General features: G+C 37.3%; 1 protein-coding gene across 2 annotated transcripts in view; it reads left to right on the forward strand.

Annotated features, from left to right (window-relative positions):
- Positions 1 to 13752, forward strand: part of rabgap1 (RAB GTPase activating protein 1) — a 71103-nt gene that overhangs the window by 52314 nt on the left and 5037 nt on the right. For both annotated transcript variants that reach the window (XM_005799667.2, XM_005799668.2), the window contains 6 exons: positions 1212 to 1304; positions 1910 to 2020; positions 2277 to 2381; positions 4177 to 4260; positions 9775 to 9846; positions 12730 to 12930. In XM_005799667.2, the coding sequence (XP_005799724.1) occupies positions 1212 to 1304; positions 1910 to 2020; positions 2277 to 2381; positions 4177 to 4260; positions 9775 to 9846; positions 12730 to 12930 (666 nt within the window). The remainder of the gene's footprint in view (positions 1 to 1211; positions 1305 to 1909; positions 2021 to 2276; positions 2382 to 4176; positions 4261 to 9774; positions 9847 to 12729; positions 12931 to 13752) is intronic.

Genomic DNA, 13752 nt, shown 5'->3' on the forward strand with positions numbered 1-13752 from the left:
GCAGTCTTTCTGTTGATTCAGCTTTTGCTTGTCTTCTGAGATCTCATTATCAGCACACACTGCTGTTTAACAGTAACCTCAGGTGCTATTGGAGCACTTTCCTATAAATAACATCCCACATTTTCAGTCTTACTTCATTTGTTTCAAAGTTTAAGCTCCAGTTAACTTTACCTTGACATCATGGGCTAAGGCTTGCTGCGCCTAACTTGTGCTGAATATTTACATGTGTATAGCTTTTTGTGTGTTTAGTTTCTGTTCAGTTCAGGGAGATTTCATCTGTTGGCAGGTTTATGAAAATAATTACTCAGAATTAACACAGATCTTTGTCTGTGCACCGTCACTGTAACTAAACTAGGACTGTCACAAGTCATTGAGTGATTCAAGGATTTTGATTCTTAAAATTCCTTGAGGCAAATTATCTGCCTCAAGGCTTCATTAAATTATGTTTTAGTATTTATCACACTGTTTTCTCAATGCTCTGTCCTCAAACACCTCAGTAGGAAACATCCACTACATTCATCAGGTTTGTTAATAATAAAAAAGCTTGATACACTGAAATATTTCTTTTATAAAAATGTTTTTATATACTTCAAATTTGAGCTTGAAAGTGAATTGTATTATAAAATGCAGTGTTTACTAATGTCTGACCTTAAGGTTGGCTTTTAATTTTTAAAAGTTAGTGTAAAATTAAATTAATTACAGGAGGCATGTAGCACAAACATAAAAAAAGATGCAAGATAAAATGCGTAAATAGAAAAAACATTCATTATGTCCCAGAACATTTGAGTTCTTGCTATTACTTGTCTTTTAAATACCTACAGAAAGTGAAAGTTTCTTTGACTTCTATCTTTCCTTTCTGAAGGACAGACGTGCTGTTAGTTCGACATGACAGCCATTTATGACATATTCGCTGATATGATTTAGTTTTTGAGTTTCCGAACATCCGATTGCAGACTTAAAATTTAAAAATTGTCTGATTTAGGCCACCAGGCACTTAATCAGTGAGTCTCGTATTACCCAGCATTTCAGCTGCTTTTCATTTCAAAAGTAGCTCAAAACTCCTTCCTTAAATCTACTGGTTTTCATAGTTAACCACAGTGGCTTCCTCCTCATTCCCATCAAGTTAGCTGGATGAATGAATATTCTTTCTTCTTCAGTGTGTTCAGTTGCTAAGTGTTTGTTTTTCTGTCTCTTTCTGCTTAAAAATATAGATAAGTCAGAAGAAGCTGAAGAAATTTGAGAAGGAGTACCACACCATACGGGAGCAGCAGGAGCAACAAGAAGCCCCCATTGAGAGATATGAGGTAGAAATACACACCGAAGGCATGAACCATTTATCCAGGAATAAACCATCAATGTTGTCTCCTATAGTATCAAAACATTTGACCTACAGAATAAAAATTGCAGACACAAAGCAGTGGTAAATATGGACTACAATCCCAAAATAATTAAATGAGGGAGAAAGAATCAGCTAAAATACAAAACATAATGCTCTCGCTCTTTTTAAGTTTTTAGTTTTCCCTCTCAGTTGCATCTTCTTGCTAGCTTTATGTCAACTTTCAGTTTTCAGTCGGTTGTTAATGATATACAAGCAAGTTATGTTTTAAACAGTGCAGTGTCCTCTTTCACTATATTTCAACCTCAGTAAACTTTATAGTTCTCTAAAAAAACTGACCCAGGAGCAGTAGATTACACATTCATATGACGCTTCTTTATGATTTACTTGTTTTCCCTGTTCTGCTATCTCTTGACTTTTTCTTCCTCTTTTTCTAATGGCTCTTCCCTTCTCTGTCTGTTCTCTTCTGTTTCACTTTTCTACTCCTTGGTGTTTTCATCGTTTATCTTTTTTTCCTCATATTTACTTCTGTTTTTTTCTTGTTCTCTTTTCTCCCTCTCTTCCTGTGTCCAGCGGGAGAATCGCCGTTTGCAAGAGGCCAACATGCGTTTGGAGCAGGAGAACGACGACTTGGCACATGAGCTAGTGAGCAGCAAGATAGCTCTTCGGAAAGATCTGGACAATGTAAGCCAACAGAAAAATGTGTGTGATGGGATGTGTTCCATTTAGCAGAGGTAATAAATTTGTGGCAGAGTCACAGAACAGGTTTTGCTGTTATTTTTTGTCTTAAAACCTGCACAGATTTATGCACAAGGTATTTGCTGACCTACCTTTAAAATAGAGCAGGTAAAAAGGAAAGTAGGACAAGCCAAACTTTCAACTATCTTTTCAACCTCGTGGTCTCTTTTTGTCTTGTCTTGTATGTTTATGTTTGTGTCAGGCTGAAGAAAAGGCAGATGCCCTGAATAAAGAGTTACTGCTGACCAAACAGAAGCTGATTGAATCTGAAGACGAGAAGAGACGGCTGGAGGAAGAGTCCGCACAGGTGAGAGCAAAACTGCAAGGCTTTTCTTCCTTGAGCTTTTGTTTGAGAAAACCTGTGAAGAGTTTAAATGGCACTTGAAGTATTTCAGCGCTTTATGCACACATAATGCCATTTCTCTGATGAAGGAATTAAGGCAGGTTAATTGAGTTTATTTATTTATTACAAGTTTATAACAGTCTCTAAATTGTCCTTAAGTACAGGTGTGTGTGCATGCTTGTTCGGTGTTATGGTCTGCCTCTTGACCAATGACTACTGGAGATAGGCACCAGACATTGATCCGATTGCTATCCAGTTATAAAAATAAATCTAGTGACTTCCATACAATGCAATCATAAAAAGCTAGTGTAATTTTATCCAAATTATGACATTGTACAGTGAAATTAATTTTAAAACTTAGAGTCCTTAAAAAGTCTTAAGCTCCTGTGTCTGAAATGCCAGCCTTAAAATGTCGTAAATTAATTTTGAAAAGTAAGTTGGCCTTTAATATGTTAATCGCATGCCTTAAATTTGGTCTAAACTGGACTATTTAATTTTGTATATCTCATGCATTTGTTTTTTTCCCGCACGTTCCCGTCATGTAAAAGTTTGTGTCACACTCAAACACCTTCATTGCGTTCTGTGACTCAAGAATGACTGAACCAGGAATGCTTTGTGTGGCAGAGATGCCAAAACTTCAACTCTCGAGGGCCGGTGTGCTGATACTTTTAGATGTGTTTGGTTCACAAACCTAATAAAATAACACAGAAAATACTGAGCCAGTGGGGCTTTCTATGGGGAACAAAACAGAGAATATGTAAAACTAACTCCAGCAAAATTCCCAAGACTAAAAATGGTCAGTCAGTGGGAACATATGAGGCACTAAGATCTTAAAAATAAGACGGTGCCTTTTGAGTCAGAACTTTTTATGCAAGAAGAATATGTCTATATTCTATGCTGGGTTTAATAGGGAGCAAAAGAAGAGAAACTGGAAGTGTAAATACTTTTTTTCTCCTCTTAATTTTTTTAGATCTTAGAAAACAAACACAACTAAATCTTCTGGCATTATCTCCTAATGTCAAAATTAGAAGGTGAATGGTGGGAAATGTTATTTATGAATAAATTATTGAGAGAGTCAAGACTCTGCAGGTTGTAATCAGCACTATAAATAACATCAGTTGATTTTTAAAGCAAACAGTTTATCCTTCAGTCATTCTGAGGTTGTTCACCTCAGTTATACAAATCATTACAGTTTTCTTTTAAATTAAAACTATATTTTATATTTGTCAGTCCATTTTTCCATGTTAGCCTTTATGTATATTATTCGCCTAATCCCTGCAGAACGTATTCAGTCATTTGCCTCATTCATTATTGAAAAAGAAAAACTTTTCCCAAGATCTGAATTTCTATATTATTGTTCATTCTCTGTGCGTCCATCTTCATTGTTTTCTTTAAAAGTTGTCAATTCTACGTATATAGTTACTACTACAGACGATCACTTCATATGAAAGCTGTCAGTGTTTGATGTATATTTTCTCTGGTTCAGTGAGGAACGGTTCGACCTGCAGCCCTCTGTGCCTGTCCTCCAAATGTCTTGTGTCTTGTTGAGTCTGCAGGTGATACACTCAGTGATTTATGTACTAGAGTGAAGGTTGTGTTTAGGGCACCATCCTACACTATGTCAGTACTTTTCTGCATTTTATTTACATTTTTTGGTAGTCATATGTTCTCCTTGGCCTCTGAATCGGTTTGTTTTGTATATTTTTGCCATCTATAGCCACCTAATTATGTCTGTTTGTGTTTTTTTTTGTCTCTCCAGCTGAAAGAAATGTGCCGAAGGGAGCTTGATAAGTCGGAGTCAGAGATAAAGAAGAACGGTTCTATTATTGGAGAATATAAACAGGTACAAGCTATTAACCTTAAGTATTTTTTGAGTGCAAATGAAGGTCAGAGTATTTGTAGAAAACCCCCTTTTTACATCATTACTAGAGTGTGTCTCTTGTCACAGGGGACTTGAAGAGTTATTAGGGAAGTGAAACTGTAAACTGTCGCCCTGCTTTTGCTCAGGCTTCCTTGAAATGTGCTTTGAATACTTGGCCATAAAATATTTTTTGATTAATGTCAGAATTCACACCAGTTCTGTCTAGTTTGCTTTAATCAAACTTTAGTTTGATTTCTGGGAATTTGGTTCGTTTGGAGAGGTGTCGATGCTCAACTGAACTCTGATGCGGACCAAAAATGGAAACTCTGGTCCACCTGCAAACATAGGTCTCGGCTGGGCTGAAGTGCAATCTGGCACAGTTCGAATGCATATGTGTGTATTGGGAATGCAAGCAGAGCCCAAAAGCAGGAAGCAAACTATACCATACTATGACATTCTGGGTAAATACAACAAAAAGAAACGCGCCAGCGCAAGTCATTACTCTTTGGAGAAATGACTTATCCTAAATCTGCCAAAATATAATTCTAATTTCTGCTTAGATTTCGTGAAGAAGAAAGTTGTGCCCACTGTCTTCTTCAGAGGTTTTCATGTTGTTTCCCTTCAGTAGTTCTTGGTGCAGCGCCACCACAGGCAAGGAGGGGAACAAGCTTTTCAAAGTCTTTGGTTCATTTGATCAGTGCCGTGAAAAAGCAAACCGCACTAGCTGAAAGTGGAACAAGTGTTGCAATGTTGGTCTCTCAAAGTGAGTCTACCAGACTATCAGGTGTGAAAACAGCCTTAAACATAGCGACAGATTATTGTCAATATAAAATGGCTTTTTATAATGGAAAACTGTACAAATATATGTAGCTGCAGTGTTGTGTTCAAGATGTTAAGATAAACCTGAACAACAAAATAAAGGATACAAAAGACAAAGAAGTCTAACTTCTTGAAAGAAGTGCATGAAGAGACTGGAATGTGTTAAAATCTTTATAAGGTAGGACATCCTAAAAAGAAAGCAATTCTAGGAAGTCATATTTTTTGCAATAATCTAAAAAAAGTACAGCTCTTAAAAATGGTTTGCTTTTTAAAAATATATTTACTCAACAAACATCCTGAAATACAGTTTACCTCAACCAGCAGTAAAATCAACATCTTGGTTTATTTGCAGAAGAAATTCCATAGATGTAATAATCCAATGTGGCCTCAGGTGGCAGTATTGCTTTCACCATCAGTTTTCAAAGGCATAATTGCGCACGGGTATGTTAAATTTCACTGCCCTTTTCAACATGTAGCTCTTAGCTCTAACATGGCAATTCCTAATGCATGCTTTTCTTTCGACTTGAGTTTTCTAGCAGCTCACTGATTTAAAAATAATTTCACTGTTTTGACTGTTATAAGTCTGCTTAACTTCTGATTCAAATAAGAATCTTGCAGGGCAATCTGCTTCTGTTGTCTTCAGGCGCCATATCACAAATTTTGCAGAATTCATAGTTGAATTATTCTCAGCAAACTGTCCTGCAATATGATTTGATATATGGTGTCACTTTGTCAACGTGCCAAGGAGCCAGAAAAACACATGCATTTAAATATCAAACGGCTTCAAGCTGAACTCGACTAAAGATTGACAGCGACCCAAGAGGAATAACTCATAATGTTTACCAGCACAAAACGAAATAGCTAGAGAGCAGAAGCTGCCAGCATTTGGCAGTTTTCATATAGCAATAAGTCTGTGTATGACTGCTTGGCTCTTTTTCACCTCAGTTAAATCTCAGAAGCACAACAATAATGAGAAGAAAAGATTTTCAACACAAAGCTCCACTTGTTTCTTGTTGCCATGTTTTTGTATTAAAACCAGGCCAGCGAGTCATAATCATTAAGATTTTCTTTCATACTTCATTCAAGTTGCGTTAAAAATCCATCCTGGCTACATTTATCATAGTTTTTGTTAGTTTAAACCATAATTTATTAGCTTTAGTGCTCTTGTAACTTTTGGTACAAGAGCACTACTGAAGGAAAAAAAAAAGATTTTTCCTTCAATATAATTCTTTTTTTTTTCTTTAAATAGGTTGTTGTTGGCTTGACTTTTTTTGACCTACACTGTAAATGTATGCAAACCCATGATCCTTTTCACTTTTGTCATTTTGCAACCACTGACTTCGGCTCTTTATCAGAATTTTAGGTCATAGACAAACAAAGTAGGGCAGAATTGAGAAGGGGAAGAAAAAATATGCAGTTTGCAAAATATTTACAAATTAAAATCTAAAATTGTGACCTTCATTTGTAGTAGTTACCTTTTATTCTGACGTATTAGTAAGTTAAGTGTACCATTACTGTGATTTAGTCTGAGAATAGCTGGAGTTACTCTGTAAAGGCACCATAATTTTTGTTAGAAAATATTGTTGAAGAAAAAGACCAAAGAACACACCAGATAGACCACAAATAATATTGTGAAAAGGTTTGGCAAAAAATGGGGCTTATATTTATGTTAAGCCTCCCTGAAAAAAATATATTATAGAACCACAATTTGATGCAAGACAATAAAAATAATAAATTTTGGTCTGATCAGACCAGAGCACCTTCTTCTATAAGCTACCAGAGTTGGACATCTAGACTGGACATAAACTCTCAGTAACAGACCTATAAATATTTTTAAAACATGATACTTTGTAACAGTAGTCAAGTTGTGTTCATTTATCACACTTGTGAAGTAAAAACACACCTATATTTTTGGATATAACCAGTCCTCAGCTGGACCCAGATGTAAGCATATTTTAAGTCTCATCTGCCTGAATCCGTCACTTAATATTCAAATATAAACTTGTCCAAATCAAGTGCTATTACCATCAGCACATGGATCTTATGCAACCATCTATTTTTTCTGGCCTACCCTGTGAAGGCACACAAAAATAGAAGAAAGACTAATTCAGAATCAGACCTTATTTTCACCTAAGTCTAAAAATAACGGCGGCAATCTCAGATTGACAAAAGAGAGCAGTCATAGAAGAGACGGCGTTTGTATGTGTGGAGTGTGTGAAAGCAGGCTCAGATTGGAAGTGTGTGCGGCTCAGAGCTGTGCTGAGCAGAGCTAACTGTGAAAATGGGGCCTTGTCAAAAATAGTCTGCTTTATGACAGGAAGGAAAAAGGGGTTGAGAGATGGAGGAGAGAGAAAATGAAGAGTGTGCTGAAGGAGAGAGAGCAGAAGGAAGACAGCAGGCTTCAGTCTGCTGGGATTGACAAGTTGAGGAATGTCCCAAAATAACCTGCATTGTTTTCCAACCCAGATAACTCAAATTATTCTTCAAATAGTACTTTCCTTGTTCCCTGCCTGTAGTTGCCAGGTTTTTTTTTTGTAGGATTGGAGCCAAAACAGCTTTGTGTGCTAATTGGCCCTCCAGCACAAGAGGACAGAAAAATGTCTCGTATTGGTGGAGCTAAAAACAGCATCAAGTGGTTCATTGTAGGCTCTTATATGGGAGAGGTGTCAGGGAATCCATGTAGGGGTGTATGTGCCCAGGATTCTGTTATCATTACATTTAATTTCATTCTCATAGTTAAATGAGGCCACAGCCTTGTCTGAAGGATGGTTCAATTTTCTGATCAGGTATTTTATCTGCTGGTAGTTACAACTTTTATGTATAACACTAAACATATGATAAGCAGGGGTTGTACACAGTTTTTAAAAGTCTAGAAGTGTTTTACAGTTCTTGACAGAGAGAGAAAAGATAAACAACAAGAGAAAACCATGCTTAAAATTAAAATATTTGTATTTCCAGTATATATTCCCTTTACTTTCTAAAAGCTTAATCTATTTATGCATCTATTCATCCATCCACATATCCATTCATCTGTGCATTCATCCATCCATTCTTTCATCCTTTCATTTTATCCCTCCATCCTTCCAACCTTCCTACCTATGGAAAGGCATTACATTTTGACAGAAAAAAGTTCATCCTGTAACTCAACCTAATGTAGCTAAATACTGTGTTCTCCCAGTATCTGTACTATAAAGCTATACATGCTTCACAGATGCTTAACTTAATGAAAAGGAACTTCATGCTCCTTCATGTATGAGATCAATTATATGGAAGAGATGAGGTAAAAAGTAAACAAAGTTCTGGAAAGAACAATTAGTTTAGCTGCACATAGAAGACAAGTACAACAAATCTAATGTTGGTGTGACACAGCTGTGGAAGAAAATATATCCATCGCATGATAAAAATAAAGCATACTACCCTGTTCATCCAGAATTTTAATGAGTGAAATAATCCTGGACAGCTTGGTCGCAGATGGTACAGCCACGACAGTCCGTGCCTTTAAACTGACAAGTACCCCGTTCTACACCGGCTTTAAATCCCATTAGAACACATTGTTCTCCTCAACATGTCGCTCTCTGCCCATCCACTAATTATAGAAAACATCTAAAGCACCAAAAAACAGCTTTGAACAGGAGCGATAGGGGAAAACAAAAGAAAGCACGATGCAAGCCTGAACTACTCATACAGGGACGAAAAAACCCAAAGATAAAATGGTCCAGATTTGAGCTGAAGGGAGGATAACCGTTCAAATGACGAGAAAAGATTGGAAACAGGTTAGAGAGATTGAGAATCTGCAGAAAGTGCAGAAAGCTGGAATATGGAGAGACTAATATAAAGTATCAGAAGTAAAGCACAACCTGCTAACTCGCAGGTCAATATCCTGCAAACCAGACCTGCTGGTAAACCAGAATCTGTTGACCCAACAAAGTGATCCAAAGCTCAAAGGAGAGACTTCACAGGCTATATTGCTAAGAGACAAACAGAGATAAAAAAAAAGAAAGACAAACACCAGATGGTACTCAAAGCAATAATCTGCAAGTCATCATCTGGAAATTTTGTTTAGTAACAAATCGGCTCACAAGAAACACAAAACTCACCTCACTGTAACTGGAATCTACAGTTTGCTACTTCTTAGCCTGGTGAGATAAGAGTGTTGTATGCTTACTCATTCATTCTAATCTTTTGATGAACTGTTGTACGTTGTACTGTATGCCATTATGTGTTATAAAGGAATGCATTTGTTTTTTTAGCTCTGGGTAACTAACTCTTGAGTACAGTGTCTCTATCAGCTGTTTTTTCCACTATATTATGTGACCCAGTGACTATTGTAGTAACCAGTCAAAGAAACGATTTGTGAAATAGTTGTTTTAACTACTATTTTATTTTTTGGCACAGAAATTTTGAAAGTGCAATACTCCCTCCAGTATCAGTGGAAAAAGGATAGCATGCTGAGGTAGTTCTTGATAATCCTCTGTTGTTGCTACAACAAAAAGGTCCACCGTCGTAATACATCACCTTAGTTTGGATAGATCTTTCAGCTCTGTGCCTTGTTTTGCAGGAAGCAGTGGTCCACTAAAGATAAGACATGAGAAATTCAACTAACTTATTCAGACAGAAGAAATAGCTTGACCAGAACAAACACTGTCGGTTTAACTGAGCTGTTTGTGTTTCCTATAGATCTGCTCTCAGCTCAGCGAACGACTGGAGAAACAACAGACGGCCACTAGAGGAGAACTGGAGAAAATCAGAGTGAGTTATATTTATATAAATATATATATAAAACAACATCATTGAGCACATGCTTGGTTAGTCCTCTTCTGCATTAAGAGTTTTTTATTAAATATACATAAGTGGTCTTAAGCAGCTGTTCTTAAGACCACTGCTGGATTTTGATGCCTTTTTTTTCCCCACTGATATTCAGTGTGGTTTTTCTACCAGGCCTTTTCCACAGGAATGTTTGTTAAGCCACATAATTCTAATTAGTGAGTCTTTCAAGGATAAACCTCTGTTGTGTCTAAATGTAACAAAATATCTACTAACGCATACATTTTGCTAATTGTTGTTCGTTTCATGTCGTAAACAAAATAAAATTATTAAGGTCAGGGCTCCAACACTGTCCAGAAAATTGTAGAATTAGTTTGTTTTGTTTTGTTTTGTTTTACGAAAAGTATGAAAAATATTTGTATTTCCAGATTGTATCTCGTACTCAATTGTCTTGGATTGGATCTTTCTTTCTTTCCTTTTGTTCTTCATTCTTTCCCCCATCTTTTATGTCCTTCCATTTTAGAGCATTGTTTGTGCCTCCTTTTTCTTCTCCCATTGCTTCTTAATTTTGTCCGTTCTCATTACTCATGTCTTCCATCCCTCTTTCCTTCCTTTCTTTGTGTTCCTCCTTCCTAACTTATTTACTTCCTCCTTTCATTTATTAATTCTGTCCTACCTTCCTTCCTTGCATATATCCTTCCTCTGTTCCTTTCCTCTTTCCCAGTTCTTTCTTTATTGCCTTTATTATGTCCTATTTGAGTGCTTCATTCCTTTCTTTATCATATATTGCCTTCCTTTCTTTCCTTGTTTGTTTCTACACTGTGCCCTCCCTCCCTTGTTAGAAAAACTTGGGTGATTCCCAAGAGCTATTTGCCTAAAACTGAGCACAAAGTAGATCGTCAGCTAAAAGGATGACTCATCCCTCACCTCCTTTTGCAGGTCTTTTCTGGGTTTTTTTTGTTTTTTTAAAGATATAACACCCAGGTAACATTCATCTACTTTAGATCAGCTATAATTTTTTTTATATCCATTGCTTCTTTATTTGTCCTGTAGTTGAAATCTGTTTTCCATCAGTTTTTAAGAACACACCGCACACTGTGCAAAGATCTGCCAACTTTCAGGCTAATTCCTCTCCCTTTTTATGCCTGTCACTTTTTCATTGATGGAACAAAAGAAATTTGTACAAATGATGTCTTTGAAACTGACTGCTAGTCACTAAGTGCCTAAACATACAATTTGAAGTTGCGTTTGTGCCAGGTTGTCTGCTATGCGTGGATTTATGACAAAAACACAGGTTTGACTAACTGCTTATTCAATGGCGGTACAATACTGTAGGTTTGCGTTTTCGCATAATTAATCCACAAGATGAGAATACATTTCATTTACTTCTTTTTGAATGATCAGATTAACTACAGACCACCAACAATGAGCAGCCATGTTGAAATGTGTGTTTACTGGGTGCAACTCTACTGATGATTCTTGACACAGTTAAGACCCAGAAAACACAGAAGTTCATTGAGCTCAGTGCATAAGCCGCCTTAGAGATTCGGAAGCCTTTAAGTATTTACACAGTCAGATGTTTGCCTCAGAAAATATTTTTGAATTCAGGAGCAGGGCTGCTGGAGTTTATTTGGCTCCTTCACCCCTGAAAGAGTGACAGTATCAAGCTCCTTCGTCTGAGTAAACCCGAAGAAGCTGAAAGGGACACGACCGTTTTTCTCTTTCACTCTTGACTTGGCAGGTATGTGGAGATGTGTGCTGCCATCTCTTTGTGTTCCCTGGCAGTGAAATCAAAGCTTTTTTGGAAAGAATGTGGAATTTGGCCAAGCAGTCTTAGCCAGACACCTGACTTCCAGCACTCACACACACGGCTCTATGACTTTTAGCTCAAACTGTCGCTGGGAGGACGGCCATATTGGCAGAAAGCTCTGTGAAGGTTGCCCAACATCTCCCGAAAAAAGTTTATATCACCAAGGACAAAATGGGTTTTTTCATCCTTTATTTTTGTTTTCTCCTTTACATATGCCCTAACCTGCCACTTTATTAGGTACACCTAGGTTTTGCATTTGTAAGTGCATAGAATCAAGAAGGTCTTGTAAACATTTGTCAGACATCCTTTGGACACAAACTTGTTATTTTGTCAGTCGCCCACATGGAGGACTGAGCTTTAGTGACATTGTGCATTATTAAGCTGGAAAAAGTCACAAGAAGAGTCTGTGTGAATTTTAGCCTGGATTTGTTTTATTGCAAGGACTGCGTTAAAGGGACTTAAAATTGTGATTACGATAAAAGTGATAAGTTGCAAATTTCAGAATTTATCATGACGATAAATCAAAATTCTTATAAGAAAATCTTCACAATTCACAATAAATGATACAATGAATGGCCTCTCTTAGTTTGAAATCTTATTAATGCCTCTTTTTCTGATTATGATGCTCAGGTTTAGCCTTAGCATGTATAGATAGATGCTTTGTGTTTGTCTAATTCACAGTTTGTGCTAATAAGCAATTGAACAGGTATATATATTCAGTTAATAATATATAAGTGTACATTAATGAGAATTTGTAATAAGACTGTAACAAAGCTTACCACTGATACTTGAGGAGCAATTCCAGCCTAACGCTTTGCTGCTTCATTAGGGCTTATCTATAATTGCTCTGCATTTTAATCATATCAAGCCAAGTTTAATGCTGTAATGTTGTAATGAAATTCTCATTTCTGAAAGACTCACTTAGCTAAGAGACGCAAATATTGTGGCACACACTAATGTTGAGCTCTGCATTTGAATGTAAACACAGAAATTGAAAATAGCTGGAGTTATTTCCACCCTCTTAACGGTTTTATTTTATTTCTCTCTCCCCCCTGCAGTCCAAGGTTGAAGGCTGTGAGAAGTGCAGCAGTCTTTTCAACAAAGAGGGTCGTGTGCGAGCTGCGGTAACCACGGCGCCCGCCGACGGGACGGAGGAGACCGACGAGGAGAAGGAGGGTCTGAAGAACCAGCTGAGGGAGATGGAGCTGGAGCTGGCCCAGACCAAGCTGCAGCTGGTGGAGGCCGAGTGTAAAATCCAGGTATGGCAACACACACAGCGTGGGCCCCAAATATAACTGGCTGTACACATGTGGTCACAGAGCAATAAAAAAGACTTACTGGTGGTATTTGTGTTATTTCCGTACACCATCTCCAAACAAGTTGGAGAAGTTTGGTTGCCCCAGCTTAAATTAAATCTCCAGCTCTGAATCCCACCAGCACGACTCCTCTAATTGCCATTGAAGAAAACATTTAAACAGATGTGTCACAGTTTGGACGGTAGTTGTCTTTCTGGCAGCAAGACACGTTTTGACAGCTTTTAATAAGATGTTCAAGATGATTCTATTAGGAGGTTACAGCTGGCTTTGACATGTGGATGGTGTTTAATTACCTCTTATATCAGGGTTGTTACTGCATATTCATTTCCGTATATCTGAGCTACCTGCCTTTATCTGCCTCTGTGTGTCAACCGCGTAGCAATTAATTAAAAGGCCATGATCCCGTTCTGTGTGCCTTTATCAGCCTGGTGCAGGAGAGGGTCATTAAATCAAGGAGGAGAGTTTTCTATTAAACCGATATGATTAAAGGAAGAAGAAAATGTGGATCTGATTGGATCTGGTTTAAGGAAATGAAGACAATAATGTGATCACCAGCATCTGAAGGAGCTTTAGAGGCTGAAAAATGGTTATAGCGTGAAGTTTTGTACATGAGTCAGCTTTAAATGATTAAAGCGTTCTTGATTTTAGGGCACAATCAGTTTAACTTTTACTCGATCCGTTTGAAACTTTGGGCTTTAAAAGATGTTAGGTCTGAGGAAAAAGACAAGAAGCTCATCACTTTAAAAGGGAAGGTTTTTCAGTATT

This window comes from Xiphophorus maculatus, chromosome 8 (genome assembly GCF_002775205.1).
Source record: "Xiphophorus maculatus strain JP 163 A chromosome 8, X_maculatus-5.0-male, whole genome shotgun sequence".
NCBI lineage: Eukaryota > Metazoa > Chordata > Actinopteri > Cyprinodontiformes > Poeciliidae > Xiphophorus > Xiphophorus maculatus.